This window comes from Schistocerca americana, chromosome X, assembly GCF_021461395.2.
Source record: "Schistocerca americana isolate TAMUIC-IGC-003095 chromosome X, iqSchAmer2.1, whole genome shotgun sequence".
In the NCBI taxonomy this organism is placed as follows: Eukaryota; Metazoa; Arthropoda; class Insecta; order Orthoptera; family Acrididae; genus Schistocerca; species Schistocerca americana.
Genome location: NC_060130.1, coordinates 887,478,667 through 887,498,512, shown reverse-complemented (window position 1 = coordinate 887,498,512; position 19,846 = coordinate 887,478,667). Strand labels below are relative to the sequence as shown.

Sequence of the window (19,846 nt, the reverse complement as noted above, 5' to 3'; positions counted from 1 at the left end):
CTAATTTTAATTGTGTATAGATACTATTACAGTATTTTGATAATGAAATGACGGTCACAGTGGTTACAGTATTTGATAATTTCGACATGAAATATATTTGCATTAATGACTGCTGACATACTTTTTGAAGGCCTCTCTGACACTCCTCGCTCTTCTTGAAGCACTACTGTTTCCTCCGTCATTTTGGAAGCATGCTGCTAAAGCACTGTGTTCTGTTATGTCCTGGTCAATAGACAATTGAAGGGAAATGTGAGGCCCATATTTATCGATTATTATATTGTACAAGACACAGATGAACTGAATAACAATGTCTGCATGTTCTACAGAAGTTTCAATTCCATTTCGGAGAAGACGCCACTTGCTGGCCATAATTCCGAAAGTGCGTTCCACCGCCGTTCTAGCCCTCGATAGCCTCCTGTTAAATAACCTCTCTTCCTCAGTCAGTGACAGTCCAGCGAAAGGGCGCATTAAGTTTTCCAGTAATGAAAAGGCTTGATCTCCAACCAACACTAATGGGGCTTTTACTGAAGTACCTGGTAGTTCTTTCGGTGGAAGCCAGCTTTCAGTTTCATTCAAAATATTATTGTACAAGTTACTTGCTCTAAATGTGCCACAATCTGATTGCTTGCCATAGCCTCCAATGTCAACTGCTATTAATCTGCAGTTAGCATCGGCTACAGCTAGTAAAGCAAGCAAAAAATATTTTTTGTAATTGTAATACATTGTCCAAGAATGAGGGGGACATTTAACCCGAACATGCTTACCATCAATGGCCCCACACAATTCGGAAAACTCCAGTTGGTATACATGTGTTTTGCAGCGGTTTGAAGCAGTGGTATTGTAGGAGAAGGTAGGTGTACAGGGCTCAGAATTTCACATATTGTGGCGCATGTTTCATGCACACATTGTGCGACTATAGTTAGACCCATCCGAAACGACTGTGACAGTGCATGGAAAGACATCCCAACCAACAAATATCTGAAAAAGAATGAAATGAGCGTAATTGAAGGATGTGTAGGATCTCCGTAGGATTTGCAGTTAATGTGCTAAGGACAAAAAATGTATTAAGTATAGAGTGTACTTAATTATTTACACATATTTTCACGTCTATATTTTCAGGCGAGGTACTGAAGTATAAATGGAAGAACCTACGTGACACTTTCCGCTCTGAAGTCAATCCAATTGGCTGTGGTACGAGCTAATGACCTTCCTGACTGACATAATGACACCACGGAAGACGAAGACTAATGTTCATCACAGTAAAAGAACAGCAGCGCAACATGACAATGCACATGACGACGTACCATTTTCACCAGCTTTTACAGAGAGAGAGAGAGAGAGAGAGAGAGAGAGAGAGAGAGAGTGTGTATCACCTGAATCACCTGATGAAACCAACCAACTGTCTGTAAGTTCAGAGGGTAGCGTTTCGATGCCTCCTCCCTCACCCATCCTACACACAAACCAAAACAAGAGATCCAAGAAATCGACAAACTCTGAGTTGCTAAATATAGAGAAGCAAAAGTTGAAGCTAATTGAGCGACAAATGTAGAAATCAGAAACGCAAGATGACAGCTATCATTTTGTAGTGAGTTTGCTGCCAGCAATGCGAAAACTATCACCAGCAGCTCAGTTGAGAGCCAGGATAAAAATTCAGCAGGTTCTTTTGGAAGAACTGGAACAATCAACCAATTCCATGGCACATTCGTTGATGTCACCCTATGCACCTGAAAATCCAGTTGAAATCTTAATTGCTGGAAATCTGCAGAATGAAATAGTCATTTCTGAAATTCAACCTGATGACATTGTTATTTCAAGCCACCAAGATTCTGAAAACTTTGATACTTAAGTGAGTGAACTGTGATGTATTTTAGTTCTCATTGTCAACTACGTCAAAATTTATTAAAAGGAAGTTTGAATCTATCACAATTTGTAAATTTTTCATAATAAAATGATTGCTGTAAACTTAATATTGTGTACTTACCTGATGGTGATCATAACTTTCTCTTCAGGGGTAATAGCCATTCTGAAATTTGTGTTTTGCTTCTGTAATCTATTTGAAACAGACGACACTATATAATCAAATGTCTCTGTACTCACTCTGAAATAACTCCAAAATTTATCCTCATCTTTTCTCAAGTCACTGCACAAATGATGAAATTCTCCTAAAGCCCTCCTCTCCTTGTAGATTTCATGCACCCATTCACGACTGCATTGAATTCTCAGAGCACTGTTTTTTAATAAAAAAGAATTTACTGGGTTGAGGAAACATGACATCGTGCCGAGACTGCTCAATTGCTGAGCAGATCGCGCGCGCAATGTGAACGCTCCATCGCATTGCATCGCTTTGACCATTATGCGCCGCGTCGCGTCGCAGGCAGTGTGAACGTACACTCAAGCTTTTTGCTTAGAAGTCCACAATCTGTGTACATTTTTCGAAGGAAATTTCACCAGTGTTTAGAATAGCTAGTGCGCACATGTTTTGAGCAATATGTCTTAGAATCAGGTGAATAGTGACAGACAGAGAGAGAGAGAGAGAGAGAGAGAGAGAGAGAGAGAGAGAGAGAGAGAGAGAGATTTAGTGTTCCATAAGCATCAAAGGTTTTACGTGATTTTGAAACTGTCTACAACGATGGATTTCCTCCCAAAATTATTAGTTTTCCTTCATGGTGATTCCCGTAAACCATGCGGCTTATTTTTGCGTTCCTTTCTTATGCGTCCTATTGGGTAATGCTGACGTTTGCATAAATTGAAGCCCTTTGATTGGGACTGTTAATATTAGCCAAAAGTTCTTTTTGGGTCACCTCTTCAATACACGCTGTAATAATATTAGAGGCGATCGAACGCTCGTTACTCAACAAATACCTCCTCTTCTTAGTATTCTACTCATTTTCTTGCAATGCTAGACTATTATCCATCACTTCTGGTTATCGAAGTATATCAGTAAGTACACAAAGTTAACTCTGACACAGGCAACTACGATCCCACGAACTGAAACGACGTATATCACTGCACGCCGATCTACACCGCTAGACAGATAACAGGCAACAGATTTTGGGTGCCCCTGTAGTCCAGTGGCAGCGTTCTTCCGGGAAAATGCCACTTCCCCCACCAAAAGCGCTGCTCGCTCTTGAGTTTACAGACAGACTATACAATGTTGGCATAATCACATTCATGAAAATATTTTTAGAATGGAGCATACTATTCTGCTCTAGAGCACCTCACACTGTGAAAGCAACTTGATGCTGCATTCATATAACGCACTTTCATTTAAGCAGTACACATCATTGACCCTTTTTCCACTAAAGCTATCTTAGAATTAAAACTACATGGAAAATGTGTTTAGAAAAGGAACAAATGCCTAATCAACAATACAGAAATGGGCTAAAAAATTAGTAACTGGCTGTAAAAGCTATGAAGATTTAACACCTGTACAAGGTTTTAAAAAATTTCAACAGCGTTGTCTAGAAAGGTACCTCTATGAAAGAACACAAGCCAAAGTATTTGAAACTGCAATACACTTGTATTACTTTGTACTGAAGACATTCTGGAAGTTAAGGAATAAAGCATGCACCTGAGTGCCATGATCTACTGCCCTTTGGTTCTTGCAAATGAAAAGAGCATGCTGGGTTTCACAAGTATACCAATTCACCTTGTTAACTGACTTTAGGCAGATTATGAAGGATGTGATATGCATTATACATGCAGAAATGAAGAGGAAGGCAGACTGAAAAGAGGTATGGCGTACTGCTGCAAGCCAAGCTTATGGTTGAAACACACACACACACACACACACACACACACACACACACACACACACACACCAGGCATAAGTATCTGACTAACACGAATTAGCTGAATGGAATGCATCAAGTGTATCAATAAATGAACACAAAAATAGAATTTTTTTTTTTGCTTACAGGGGAACAAAATTCTTCAAATGCAGGTTTCACGAAATTCATGTACTGATTCAACACCTGTTCCAAATCTCTTCCTCGTTCATTGATGTCTCTTGGCACTGTAAAAAAAACATGTACATAAAAGTTTTATTATGTAATAAACAGTAATGATTAATATAAGCAATAGAAAGAAAATTGGTTTCCATGCGTATCAGATAGCAATTTAATACAGTTATGTTGTAACGAACTTATCTTCACTACCAATGGCATAATTTTGTGAAATAAGCCAATCTAAAAATGAAATTATTTTATATATTGCCAGCCAGAAAAAAGCTACCTCCAGCTCTAATTTACTCCATTTCTCTCATATCTGTACAACATCATTAATGCAACACAATGGGGAGAAAAATAATTATCAGTGTTCTCTCTAAGATAATTTTTCACACACATTTTGCAGCATGGAACACTGGAAACCTATTTGCATCGACATTCACACCTTGATAACCCTTCACTCTGCAAATATTGTCATCAAAAACAGTTCAACTCTGTAGCATAAGAATACAGATGACTAGGTTGCTTGTCACAGACATCAGCCTCATTTGTTTATTTTATAGCAATTTTCCTCTCATCTTCCACAAGTTATGGGTGAATGAGACATACTGACCACCTCAGTTTGCACATGCCTTTTTTTATTATTATTATTATTATTATTATTATTCACTTTTTCATCCCCTGGCTGGGTGACAACTGACTAACAGGTTCTTTGTGGCCCATAACTACTGCAACAATTGTTTTACTTACCTGAATGCCATTAGAGGAAAAGCGCAGGGGGAGGGGGGTGAATACACTGCACCAGTTTTGTTAAGAATAGGTGATGAAGATGCTACCTTTGTCCTGCACTAATTTAGTAACATCATATGAAAAGCAACGAATATCTGGTTTTGTAAGCTTGGAATATGGCAGCTTCCAAAAATGATTACAGCCTTTTGCTTCTGTACTGTTTCTTTTGATCTTATGTGAAGTATAATACACGGTCAACTGTCAATAGAGCATTGCCAAATCAAGAAAAGTATACACACATTCTTGAGCAAGACACATGTGACTGTGCTAAAACAGAATGCCTAAAAGTAACTGCAGAGCAGAGGAAATTTAGGAATGGAATGATGTGTGGTTTTTTTTTTTTTTTTTTTTTTTAATTACAGTTCAAGCAAAGTCTTTCGCTTGTCTAGCTACCAAAAATAAAGTTAGTCACAGATGTCATTACTTAGAACACTATTTCCTGCCCATATGTCTCAACTGACCAACTACAGGGATGCACATGTGATGTCAGGAAGGAGCTGACAGTCTGTGCAATAAACTGCCTTGGAGGGGTACAAAAAGGAAATTCACAGGTACTGTGTGTAAATAATGTAAATACGAAATGTAAATAGGAAAATTTTATGAAACCATCAATGAAGTCGACACTCACTGAACAGTTTGACCATCCACGTCAGGAGAAAAAGTGCTGTCACTTAACAACATGATACTGAGGAAGTCAAAAAATCTGTAAGACTGTTATCTCTGAAAGGAAATGTATGCAGTGCAATATTAGAAAGTGGTACGTCACTAGGCTCACACTGATTACAACTCAGATAACAACTTTCTTCATGGCAATGGGGAGGAGATTAGTGATGTAATCTTCATCACTAACGACGTGTAGAACATATATTCAAGATACAGTGTAAGTCAGATATCAAATTTCTGAGGCATCAATTACACTCATGAGTCAAAGATAAGGCATGCACACAACGAGAAAATTAGGGTACAAGTCAATAGTGGTTTAATGAGAAAATGTTAGACAATATTCTCAAACATTAGGAAAGCTGCAAACAGTCATTACCACAGAACACACACAAGTAACAACAGAAGTAATTCAAAAATATGCAGTACTGTGCACAGGTACGTTAACAAACTGGTGGAGAACGCTACCAACATTTCTTGTAGAGAAAATTGCATTTTGTAAATACTATTTCAAATTTTAGATGTGAAATTTCTTATTCCACAGTCAATGATTCTTTCACAACATTTGTGAAATTAATACTTTTAATTATCTAAATACAATAGTAAATTAAAATTTATAATAATACAATTATTATTCAAATACTTCAATGCCAAATACTTATCACACTTAAAAGTTTACTAGTTTCCCTTTCCCACAACCCAAATTTATATATTTTAATTCAATTTGATTTCGTATACTCAGTCTGCCAAATTTTGTTAACCGTACAGCGGTATACTCGATACTTACTCACTTTAAATCAGTTGCCCTGACTTATTTGCAAATTTGCAATGTACCGAATAGTTTAATTCACACTGTCATGCTGTACTTTCATATACAATCATGTTTGCTTATCTATTGAGATAATACCATACACAAAGCGTGGCATTATGCATCAAAGTGGAAACAGAATCTGCAAAATATAATAATGAACATAAAATCCTGAAGAAGTTTAACATAATTCAAATTCTCTGATGCTTCTGTATCCTCCCATGCCAGGATATTAAGTATAATATAGTTACGATTATTTTGGTGCACTAGATGAAAAAAAGATCTCCATTCCCATTGACTTGCTTATAATCAGGTTTTCCAAGTTCTTACTTATTTTAACATGCCAGACTGAACTATACTGTGTTCAAATTAAAGTGAGGGTTCCACTTTAATTACAATTCAAGTACATGTGAGAGTATCTATTAAAGTTATGTCCCTTTTGTTGGACTTGCACATACAAATATTTCATCACGTACAGCAATGACATTGTGAGAGAGATCAGTGAGCTGGGTCTCAATAGCTCAATTGGTAAGAGTATTGTCAGCAGAAGGCAAGGGTTCAGGTTCAAGCCACAGTTCAGCACACAGTTTTAATCTTCTAGGAAGAGTCAAAACGGTGCACACGCCACTGCACAATGAAAGATTCATTCTGGAAACAATCCCCTGGTTGTGACATCCATTACTCTAGGAGTGCTTGTCTTATAAGATATGCGAGGAAACTTCTGTGGGCTTTGGAAAGTAGGACAGAGGTACAGGAAGAAGTGCAGCTCTGAGGATGGGTCCTAAATCATGTCCAGATAGCTTAGTCAATAAGGTTTTGGGTTCCAATCCAGACCTGGCACACAGTTTCAATTTGCCAAGAAGTTTCAGATGCAAATCACTTTTGACAAAATCCATACAGGTGGTCAGCCTGTTATATTTAGTTCATATACTGCATGCTGGGAACAGACAAATAATATGAACAGCCTGATACAAACACCTGACACCCAGACCTTGTGATCTGATTTATTTGCAAAGCACTGTTTTCCATTTGTACTGTAACATCTGAGCTCATTACAATGCAGAGTATATCCACTTTCATGTAAGACCTTACAGATTTCTGTTAACAGCAAACAGTCAGTTGGTGCAATTTCTATGGTACCGAGAGCTGGTATATCTAGTGTAATGACAATGTACTGAGTTCATGGGAAAATTGTGTCTGCCATACACGACAGTGGAAGAAAAATAAACTTCTGCCAACTTGAAAGAGTACAAGCAGAAAAGCACAAACAAAAATTCCTAATACAGCTCAGTTGATGAATCATAACCAATGGCAGTGATGGGAATTAAACATACAAGCTGCAAATACTGCTAGAGGAGGGTGAGGGTGTCGGCAGTCTTTTCCCGTGAGCAGTAGGTACACCCTGTACATACTGGAGGGCTGTAAGTGGTTATAGACTTCTGACATACTACAGCACACTATTTATTGCATAATTTAAGGCTGGAAGTACTACACTCATGCGGACAACTTATAATCATTTAAAGGGTACACTGATATTTCTGCCCACATCAACAATGTCTCAAAAAATGTGAACATGTTGCCCACCCTCCATCAAGGGCTCCACTATTTCTATGATGACAAACAGCTGTGTACTCACTAAGAGGCAGTAAAGATGTGTCAGATACATTAAGTAACCGCTATTGGCAACCTTATTAATGCACCAGATAAGTGCAAAGAAGTGGATCCAAATAAAACTTGGTTTAACAATTGACAAAAAACAAAGTGGTTCAAGTTGAATTTTACAAAGTTATCTACTGCAGGACGTGTTTCTACACAAAGACCACAACTGGACATGAATAATCTAGATTCTAGATTGTCTTCCCACAACTACAGAGTATGGTGGTGGTTTTATAAGGCTTTGGTCTGCCATATCATTGTTACCAGAGGAAATGCAGAAGCAACTGGTAAGATCTAATTAAAACTGTCCTCGCAATGATCGTTGGTTTGAACACCACAGTGCTTTCCTAGGCTTGGCCTGTGGCGTGCCTTTGCCTTCCTCTGGTGTTTGAGTTGACATGTGCAGCCAGACCTACAATGTAACATGGGCCCAAACTGAGCGGCAGCTGGGTAGTTTTTGAATTTACAAACAATTTCCAAAGTTGAAGAAAGAGTTAAGTGACGAAAACTATCTACAAAATGGTAAGGTGTATGAAATCATTTTAGATGGCCCCATTCACTCAATCTAGCAAACATGGGGACCTCAATGTGACAGAGTCGTCCAAATTCATAATAACTCTGCTCAAGCAGCTAAAAATGCTCTACATTAATTTGACTAACATGACAATCAACATACCTCCACTGACCTACAAACTGCACGATTTCTGTTTGTATGGGAATAACAACATAAACCTCTACCCACATCCATCTCTCAAAACAATGTATCTGCTTCTTTTTAAATAAACAGTGACAAATCTCAAGACCCACCATCTGAGATATGGACTGATATAGAAGGAGATTAAGACTTGTGAATGATAAAAACTGATCCTGCACCATAACAAATGTACCAATATCAAATGAGAAATAAGCTGCTCACCTGCAAGCTACATTTCCACTGATCAGTATCCAAGACCATACAAGACCTTTGAGATCCTATTTTGCTTTCAATTTTTTGCACCATGGTGCAGCAGGAGACAATTCTTTTTTAGAACATCCATGCTAGGAGTTTCACCATCATGGAAGATCACATTTAGCATCCTACAACTAAAGAACATGTCATAACAAATGAAATTTTGTGTTAGACTGAATCTTAAACAAAGGTTTCTCACTTTCTGTGAGCAATTTCCTTAACTGTGGGGCTATCTACACACGCCTCCAACAATACACTCCAATTTTCATGGTCACTGATGTTTCCTTCTGTTACTTTTGAACACTACATCCACATGCTCTCCCAAAACGTCTGGCTGTAGTACAGTGTTCAACCGTAACAGAAAAAAACATCAATGACAATGAAAATTTGTGTGATGCCTGGATCTGTGCTTAGATAGCAAATAGTTATGGTGACAACTCAAGAATAGCAGGAAATTTGGATTTGAGTTCCTGTCACATACAAATGTTCATTTGTCATGCATGATATTCATTACATAGCAGATGAAGCATTTCTGGAGAGTTTTCACTTTTAAAAAAAAATCATTTTACATCATTGGATTCTCACCAATTTCATTCCCATTGACACCATTTCATTCCCGTGAATCAGTTTCAATTTACTGTTAATGAAAGAGGTATACCAGTATCACAACTGAGCAAGACCTCTCCAAAACACTACAGAAAATATTTTCATGTCAAACTAAAAAATATTGTTCCAAACTGTTTTCTGGAAGCGAGTTTTCTATTCACTAGAAAATAATCAGATACTATAGGTTCAAAGTGTACAGTTTCACAGTAACTGCAATAGTGTAAAGATAATTACTGAGAAACTAGGGGCTATTTATGATAAACATAAATTCATCATTGAGCTAATTGTCAGACAAGAGAAAGCGATTAACAGTTTGTGGTCATTCAATGTAAATTCATTAAGAGATTCTGAAGAAAAAAATTAGCTGCCACTGTTATTTGACAGTGAAAATATTATGGCAACTGTGACTCCTGAAACTAGTGTACAAAAAGAAAGAGTTCTTGTTGATAACACTCCCATATACAGTGTTCAGGCTAAGAAGGAAAAAGAACAATAATGTTTACCTTGTTGTTAGTACACCATCTGACCATGACAGACAACTACTGAAAATGCAGACTGTAGCACCAGGTAACTAAGACATATCTAGGCAAAAACAGTGAATCTTATTGCTGATACCTGCATACAGTGCAGTAAAATGGCATGCGGTATATCAGGAAAGACAAGCCTATCTGAAATTAAGTGGACTCAATACATTCCATTATAATTGTGTGTCAGTTTTTGTAAGTCACTTAAAAACACACACACACACAAATTACACAATAAATGAAAGGAGTGAAAAAATCATGCAAACTAAAAGGATTAAAATACATTGCAAACAGAAAAGGGGAATTTTTATCAGTGGCAGGGCAAGTTTAGAGCCTATATTACATCCTTGTTACTAGAACTGTAAATATTATGAAAAGTTATCATACATATGATGACAAAAAATAATGTGTTTAAAACAACATTAAAATCCTGTGAAGTACTGGAAAATGAGATCCAGGAAAAACATCAAACACACAAGATAAAGTGCCATTAATAGCAATTTTCTATGTGTAGGAGCATATACAAGATCAAATAGTTCGAGTGAAAAGGCAAGGAAATGTACTAAAAATGTCATTTCACAAAATTTGTAAGTAACTGAGTAACACAGGCATTCTTCAGTGAAACTAGACTTTTAACAGTTCTAAACAATAAAATGTCACATGGGACTGACGGATCTTTGAACAGTACTGTCATTGTCACTTTCCAGGCTTTTCCGACAGATCTGTCGCAAATACACTTCTCAGGTTTGCTGCCAGATCGTATTGTGTAAATTGCACAATATTTCATCAACACAACTACTCGACAGCTTCAGGTGGTGATGGTTTCTGCTGTCACTGCTGCTGAGTGCAGCAAACCCGAGAAGTGTATTTTCAATAGTCTCATAATTCATGTTCTTAGTGATACATGTGGTGAATTGCCAACACAGAATTATTGGTGACAGATTAACAAATGTACTGTTTCTTATTTAATAAAGTTACTGTTTTTCTTTTTTAAAAAATATTAAGAAAAATAAATGAGCAATATCTAAAAATTATCAATCAATTTCCTTGCAGACATATTACCCACATTATTCAAGAAAGTGATTTATCTCAAGAGTAGAGTTACATGTAAAGAGAAACAGTCTCCTTACTATGTAACAAATTGAGTTCCAGAGGTGCAATGGATTGAAAATACCATCCGTTTATACACTTACTCACAAAATATCAAACATGAAACACCCAAATATCATCAGGTGGTATGTTCTGTGAGCTGTCCAAAGCATTTGATTGTATAGCTCATGATAATAGTCTAAAAATCTACAATTTTTATGGTCGCAATGTTTAACAGGTAATCAAGGTTAACATAAGTATATAAGAATTGGTGCTGAATAAGTTAAACAATGAACAAAGGCAAGAATATTACAGTGAATGTATACAGTCCAACGAGGTTCAACTTTTGGTCCACCCTTTATTTTTTATATACGATCTTCATGCACATAAAGTACAGGTGGTACTTGCTGAGATGCCAAGTGTTATGAGTGACTGCGTTAAGAGGCAGAAAAACCAACATTGTTGTTAAAGTGATAATGTTTTTCAAGAACTTATTAAGTTACTCGCTGCAAATTGACTCCCTCTTTTTTGTTTTGGGTGGTGTGCGGCACACCACTGTTAGTTCTGCACACCAAATAGTCTAATACCAATTATTAATATTAATATGACTAAGACTTCACATTTTTTGGTGTAAATATGGATGGAAACACTATCTGGGAGAAACAGATATTATAATTCGGTGAACGTGCAACAAACAGTACATTAACAAATTTTCATACAAGCATTACTGAAGGAAGCCAATGTACAGTACAAATAGCACAAAAGATTTAGTGCCTAAAATTCCTTGTGACAATTCAGAAACACTGTTACAGTGAATGGACAAATATATTTCATTTGAATCAAGAAAGACTGGTTTATGATGCAGCAATTCACATCAATCCACAGATGCATAACACGACTAAGTAAATGAGACACTATGATTTTCACTCTCTTTCAAAGACAAAGATATTGTGCATTAACACCCCAATGACGAAATGGTCATTAAGACAAAGTGATATAAAGAAACCGTTGAAAACAAACCAAATTCTGGATGGTCGGACTAGAACTTGTACTCTGGTCCTTTCAAATGCCGTCTAGTATTTTACCGTAAATTCACCTTGCTCGGTGAATCTACCATGAGTAAATAAAATAGGTCACACCACAACAAATGATACATCAAAATGGATGACACATTCAGAATCATCTGAATGAACACTTAGGCACAAGTAGACACATCAACAAACAGAACTGACAAATAATAAACAATTAATACAAGTCATAAATGTGGACCAGGTATACCAGTTGACAACGTATATCTACAAAATACAGGAAATCATGGTTGTTATATCAGAAAAAATTATATGATCTACACAAACAGAGCAGAGACAGAAAACAGTTTAAATTAAGAGGAAACTTAATACTGCAGAAACTTAGAAGGGATGGATGGAGAGAAGCAATACAAAATATAATAAATTTTCCCCTAGCCTGTACAATAAATCATTTAGCACTTATGTCACCTTATTGTTTGCAACTGAAAAACTGACAGGGGAAAAGACTGTAAAAAATACAGTGTGAGGCAAACTAAGAGAAACTAGATATAAGTGTAAGAAACAAACAGAGAATAAACAAGAAAGTAGATACAGTATTTAATATCAACTTTCCTACTTGTGTGTAGAAACTTCCTGGCAGATTAAAACTGTGTGCCGGACCGAGACTCGAACTCGGGACCTTTGCCTTTCACGGGCAAGTGATCTACCAACTGAGCTCCCCAAGTACGACTCACGACCTGTCCTCACAATTTTACTTCCACTAGTACCTCATCTCCTGCCTCGTAATCTGCCAGGAAGTTTCAAAATCAGCGCACACACTGCCTGCAGAGTGAAAATTTCATTCTGGAAACATCCCCCAGGCTGTGGCTAAGCCATGTCTCTGCAATATCCTTTCTTCCAGTAGTGCTGTGAAGTTTGGAAGATAGGAGACGAGGTACTGGCGGAAGTAAAATTGTGAGGACGGGTCGTGAGTCGTACTTGCATAGCTCAGTTGGTAGAGCACTTGCCTGCGAAAAGCAAAGGTCCCGAGTTCGAGTCTCGGCCTGGCACACAGTTTTAATCTACCAGGAAGTTTCAAAATCAGTGCACACTACGTTGCAGGATGAAAATTTCATTCATACTTGTATGTAATTTTTCAAAGACGAAGCCATATCAGAAATAAAAATTTCAGAAGAGCAAATCTCGGGACCCCACATGCATGTGCAACCACATTACATTTTAATCAGCTACTCACCTCTACGAGCCAATCTAGTGTCTGAGTCCGTGTCAACAAACAATTTCATGTGAAATAATTCTCGAATTTCAGGAAAATAAAATACAAGGATTCCTTCAAACAAAACTACATCTGCAGGATATATAGTGATGAATTTATCTTCACATCTGTAAAAAGAAAGGACAAAGGTGACAGAAACCACATAAAAAAGAAATAAAAAGTAGCAATTGATGTCAAGTTGAATGAGGAAAGGTGGGAATGAGTGGTGCTAGGACAGGACTAGAACAAATGAACTGAATCATCATTTGATTATCTACATCTCTCTAGAGTGTAGCATCTAAAGCTGTTCTGTTATTTCATTTCTGGAAAGTTTGTTTACAACTCTCTGCTTGCTTTTGCCTTTTGGAGTTTTTTTTTTTTAATTATCTTTTAAAACATAGGAACAGTACAAGTGATGCATAAACATATCCAACAATTTTATTTTTTAGGTCATGTTGACCCCTATAAACGCCAAAGACAGTTTTGTGGTAATTTGACTGCTGCCCTTCTGATTCCAGCATTATTTCCTACAGGCTTGAGAGTTTCAATCCAGGGTTTTTTTTTCATAATGGCATTGCTTTTTTTCTTCATTGTTTTTGCTATAACAACACAATTTTATTAGATTCTATCTAAGCAAATGTGTTCTGCCTCCACAAGATTCTCTCTAAGTGCACACAGTTTTGCACATTTGTCAGTTCCAAGCTGCACAGAAATGTCATAAGTACACGATTTAACAATACTTTTAGAGTCTTGTCATTTCTTATGTTCCCTTATTCCCTTAGCTTATGCCCCCCCCCTTTCACACCCTCCCTTGCCTGTGCCACCCCTCTCGCCTATACCCCAACTCGATCCTCATCTAAGACTCCTGTCACCTAAGCCCCCATCTCCCATAGCCCACCGCCCTCTCACCTAAGCCCCCCCCCCTTTTTGCCAAATCCCCCTCCTCCCTAAGCCACCCCTCGCCTAGGCCCCCCTCGCCAATGCACAACTGCCCCTCACTTACTCCCCTTAATAGCATATGATTGTATACTACGTAACTGGAATCGGAATTGTCTTTCGTGTGGGGCACAGGTGAGGGATGGGGGTATGGGTGAGGTGTGAAGGCACAGGTGATGGGGGTGTATCCACAAATTGGTTGTGGGTGCTGACAAATCACGGAAATTGGTTAGGGTAAACAGACTAGTGGGGGATGTGTCGCAGTCAAGGAAGTGCAGATTAGGAAGACATAGATAAGGGTTGTACCCGTGGGAGGGGAGCTGTGGATGTATGAAAGTGGGGGAGGGGGTGGGGGAGAAGGGAGGAAGGATGTGGTCCTAGTCATGGGAGGAGCCCCAGACAAGTGTATGGGGGCTCAGACAATGGAGGAGACTTCATTGTGGTACGGATACCCAAATGTTGTTGTAAGGGAATACCATCTAGGTTGGGGAGCCATGGACATTGTTGAAGCTCTGTATCAGGATCGTACGGGAATCCTTTTCCCTGCTGCTTGCCGTCACCTGCACTTCAGGATTAAATGAAATCAAGACGTGATTTTTCCCCCATATTGGGCCTGTACACTACTTACTTAACATAGTAATCATCGAGTATTTTTGCAAGTTTCATGTTGAATAACGCCATAGTGCTGTGCTTTTGGCTGTACTTTTCAAGCTAAGAAGTGAGGGAAACTTTATAGGCTTCATTCTGACGGACAGGCAGTAAGAAGGATAATCTGACTGATGAAAATCAGCAGAGCATAATGGCAACCTACAAAAGAAGCTCGATCACATGAAGTAAGTACAATTTTCATGCACTGAAGTAAATTAAGAGAGTTAAGATTCAATGACAAGTATGTCACATAGCAAAGACCTGCAGTGTTTTAACACAAAAAAATTTATGATAATATCTGCTGCATAATGTTGAGAGATTAAATTCTTGAAGTATCAATGCTTTTATTGATGGTTGTTGGAAACACATGTAAATATACAAAAAATATGACATAACTGAGCCAACAAAACAGATTCTCATTTCCATTTGTAGCTATGTACAATTCCTAAAGCATGCTTTTCCCATTTGTCCGCAATGTGTTTAGTGTATCCCTGCAGCAGACAAAGATTTGAAAGAAGACATGGAAAACATAGAGCATGAAAATGTAAAAGGAGTAAGATAGATGACTTGTTTAACTTCTTGATATTTTACAGCTCTTCCTATACTACAGTACACAACTTCAAATGCAAATATTAGGTACAATATACATAAAAAACGTTGTTATACATGTAACATAATAAAAATTAAATGCCAAGGAATGAATGTGCATTATAAGGAAATGTTAAAAAAAAAAATTATGAACAGTAAAGAAATTTTTGCATGTTAACTGACAATTCATGTAACAAGATTAGCTAATAGTAATTTTACTGTACATGGATGGTGTCTGTGCTTTCAGACATGCATGTTCGAAATAACATACATCACTGATTCGATCAGCAGCTGTATGCAATATATGACGAAAGAAATATCCTACATTTAGTTGACTGGGGCACTGAACAAACACTATGGTGACAGATGAAAATTTGTGCTAGACCAGGACACTGAGCAAACCCAATGGCTACAGATAAAAATTTGTGCAGGACCGGGAGTCAAACCCAGATTTCCTGCTTTATTCGAGTGGTCGTCTTAACCGTCTTGGCTATTCGAGCACACCCAACATGCGACACTACAGAGTGGTGCCCTATCCATTAATCCACTTGCTCACAACCTAACTGTATACTCACAAGGGTTCAGATACTGTTGTGCATACAGTTCAGCAGCAAGCAAGTGGATTAATGGATAGGGGGCACTACTCTGTAGAACAGACACTGTCCATATCTATACTACTACATAAAGACAAGGCATAATTTAACGATATTACCAAAAATCTCTAAAAGTGCTCAACTGATTTCCTTCAAATTTTTACACAATACTCAAATAAATGTTTGGACAGACATAGGGTATGCGTTTTTTAATAAATTTGGTATCCCAATATACATATATATAAAATCTACACTTCTAAATGAAGACAACTCCTACTTTAATGTTGTTACCAAGACCAATTTACATCTAATTTTTACATATTATAATAAAGATTTGGTCGGACACAGCCTACAGTTTATTTATACACACAGTATATAAATATCTGTATGTTACATGAAGAGGAAACATTGTTAGTAAAAATCTCAAACAATCTTGACCAGTTTACTTCACATTTTCACACAGTACTCTAATAAACTATTGGACAAGCACAGGCTGTACATTTTAAACGTATATAGATATATCTATACTACAATATAAAGACAAGGCATTGTTTAACATTGTTACAAAAAAATGTTGAAAAGTGCCAGACTGATAACTTTAAATTTTTACATGCTACTTAACTCAATATTCAGATGAACAGAGGCTACATATTTTTCAATATATATTGTTTAACATAACATAGGAGGAGGAAAGGATGTTTGCAAAAATCTCAAAATGTTCTTTACCTATTTACTTCAAATTTTCACATGATACTCTAATAAAATTTGGACGTCCATACACTGTATCTACTAGAAAATATATATATATGGGGAAACATTCCACGTGGGAAAAATATTAGAATATACTGTTAACATTGTTAACATTTAAATAAATCAGACAAGAACTTTTCAAAATTTTTGGTAACACATTTTTATTCCCTATATACTAAAAAAATATGTAGCCTGTATCCGTTTGAACATTTTTGCAGTAGTGTGTAAAAATTTATAGTGAATCTGTCAAGAACATCAAGGATTTTGTTAACAACGTTTCTTGTTACATAGTATAAATATATTGATGTACCACATATATATTAAAAGATATATGGCCCATGTGCACCTGAACATTTATTAGTTTTGTGTAAAAATTTGATTTCATAATGTGAACCAGTTCTGGACCAATTCAGGATTATTGCAGATATGAAAAATATTTTACTAATCTCTTCTAAATATAAAAATACTAATTTAAACCAACCTTGAATTAGTTTTGTAGTCATATTCTGGTATTTCACACTTCTTTCCAGACAGTATATCACGCAGAGTTTGCAAGATCAAGTCATTGTCGAAAGCATCTTAAAAAAAGAAAGCACATATTAGTGCAGTAACAACAAAATGAATCAGGTTATTTCTTACAAAAAGTTCATCTTATCATAATTTGTAAATGGAAATACCTGGATGATCAAAATTGTACAAGCCCTTCTGAGCCTTTGCCTTTTCCTCTGCTGTTAAAATTCGGTAAAAGCTATCTTGGCTGATAGTGACAACCTGTCGTTGCTTCTGGTCCATATCAACCTGCCCCAACTTCTCCATGATCCTTTTACACACTGTAGACTAAAAATTTTCAAAATTGTATAGAAAACAACACAAACTAACACACACTCTTCCTCAATAATAATAATAATAATAATAATCTGACAAAAATTAAACAAAAATTATGAACTATAAAGTAAAGTCGCACTTAGCCTGATTGGAACACTAAACTGCATTACTAGTCATGGTCATTGTGGACATGGCATGCACTTGCCTTCTTGTGATCTTTGATCTACCTTACCCAGTCAGTTACACAGTTTAACATGCACTCTCTGAACTATGTTGCAAAAGAGCATTTTTCACAGAAACAAACATTGCTAGAGGTGGAAAAAAAGGTAAGTGTCAGATAAAAAATCCTAGAACTGACTATGGTCAAACCTCAGACATTTGGGTCCATTGCCTGGCACTTACTAATGAGCCACCAAGCTAACTATACTCAGGTATATTAGTGGCTAAAACCACAGGAAAAAAGCAACATATGAGAAGAATTAATGATACTGAGTATCTAGCTCACAATAAGAAAATATCTGCAGGTGACACAAATTGCAAATTAAATTAAATGTGCATGCAGATTTAAAGAATGGCATTAGCAGAGGCATCCTTGGCAGTATGGACATTGTTATGACAATGTGGTGACAATTTTAATACAGAGGACTGTTGAAAATAATGTGGAGGATATGTTGGGTAATTACCAGACTGGATTCTGAAGAAGATTATGAGCAAGAAAGGTGATGCTGGCACTGAGACTACTTATCGAGAAGAAAAGACAAATGAATAAGCCAACCTATTTTGCTTTTGCGGAATGGTAAATAACATTTTATAATGTTCAAGGTACTGAATAATGTGAGTTTAAAAACACAATCTCTCCTGAGATTAGATCACTCAGGAAGCACATCCAAAAAAATCAGAAGTAAAGTTGAAGGGCGCATTTTAAGACATATGACATATCATCACTGAAACAATCTTTCAAGGAGCTATTAAAGTGGAAGGAATCATCAGGGACAATCAACGATATCATATATGCAGCAGGTTGTGATGACATGGGGTGTGCAGATATGAAGAGTTTAGTAATCCCACTGGATGTGTAAATGGAAGACATGCACATACTGATGTGTGTAACATTTCCCATGTCCAGAGAGGACAGCAGGGGTGGGAAAGCTGATGATCCCAAGCCGGTCACATGAATATCCATAACAGGCAAATGTAAGGCTGCCCATTGGTGGACTCGCTCTCAGTTGCTGTTATCTGACTTTATACGCGAATTACAACAGGTGCTGCTGTTTACCTGGACAACTTAGACTTGTGTCAGACAGTGTGTTGGCTGATGAGCACATAGTTACCACCAACATGTATTCGTGCATAATGAATTAGCAGTGCTTGGGCTTATATTAATTTCAATCAGGAACTATTGCTAGAATTATTTATATCAAGTACAGTTGTTTTTTTGGTTTTGTGGAATAATGGACGATTTTGATCTGTTGTTATAGAAAGTTTATTTGCGAGCATTACAATATTGGCAATGAGGTGGTCCCATTTTTGATTTACCAAGTGCAACTACGGATGCAAAATTTCTTGAGCTTTCACAGCGACAGCTAAACCACTATAAAGCATTTATCAAGAACTGAATTTAATGCTGTAGTAGCAACAGGTATGGCCAGCCATCACAGTATTTCAGCCACTTGTCTCGGCTCAAGAATACTGGGAAGTATATCTAAAACGAATCACACTGTACCTTCACACAGGTGATATCAAATGTCCTGATGGTCAGCGGGCTTTTCGTTGTCTACAATCCCACAGGATTTTTCAATTGAGCCTTTCCTCAATACTGAGATATCTCTACAACATAACAATATGCTTGGAAGTTATTGACACAAGTACTCAACACCACCTCTTCAAGATGTTCCTCCATGTACTTCCATCTAGTGTATCTTCTTCTGCACGAAATCTCATTGTTATCTATACATTTTGAAGCCGGGTTCTCATCGGTAGTCATGTTCTTGCCTGAAATTCCCACCCCTGTATCAGTTTTGCTATTCTTGTTTCCTACATTCATCTTGTATGTCTTTTTTTCAATCCATCATGTCACATATTGCTTCTTACATTTCCATCATCTTTAACACTTCAGTCCCCTCTCCTACATGTTTTTGATTAGTTGTCTAGGTCTATGTCCCAAAAAGTACTATACTCTCCAATATCAACTTGAGTAT

General features: G+C 37.1%; 1 protein-coding gene across 4 annotated transcripts in view; it reads right to left on the bottom strand.

Moving 5' to 3' along the window:
* The window catches only part of LOC124555147 (uridine-cytidine kinase), a 133,917-nt gene that overhangs the window by 90,820 nt on the left and 23,251 nt on the right, over positions 1 to 19,846 (bottom strand). For all 4 annotated transcript variants that reach the window (XM_047128964.1, XM_047128961.1, XM_047128962.1 and 1 more), the window contains exons 2-5: positions 17,501 to 17,660; positions 17,305 to 17,401; positions 13,291 to 13,436; positions 3,918 to 4,015 (exon numbers count right to left, since the gene is read on the bottom strand). In XM_047128964.1, the coding sequence (XP_046984920.1) occupies positions 3,918 to 4,015; positions 13,291 to 13,436; positions 17,305 to 17,401; positions 17,501 to 17,639 (480 nt within the window). In that variant the 5' untranslated portion in view covers positions 17,640 to 17,660. The remainder of the gene's footprint in view (positions 1 to 3,917; positions 4,016 to 13,290; positions 13,437 to 17,304; positions 17,402 to 17,500; positions 17,661 to 19,846) is intronic.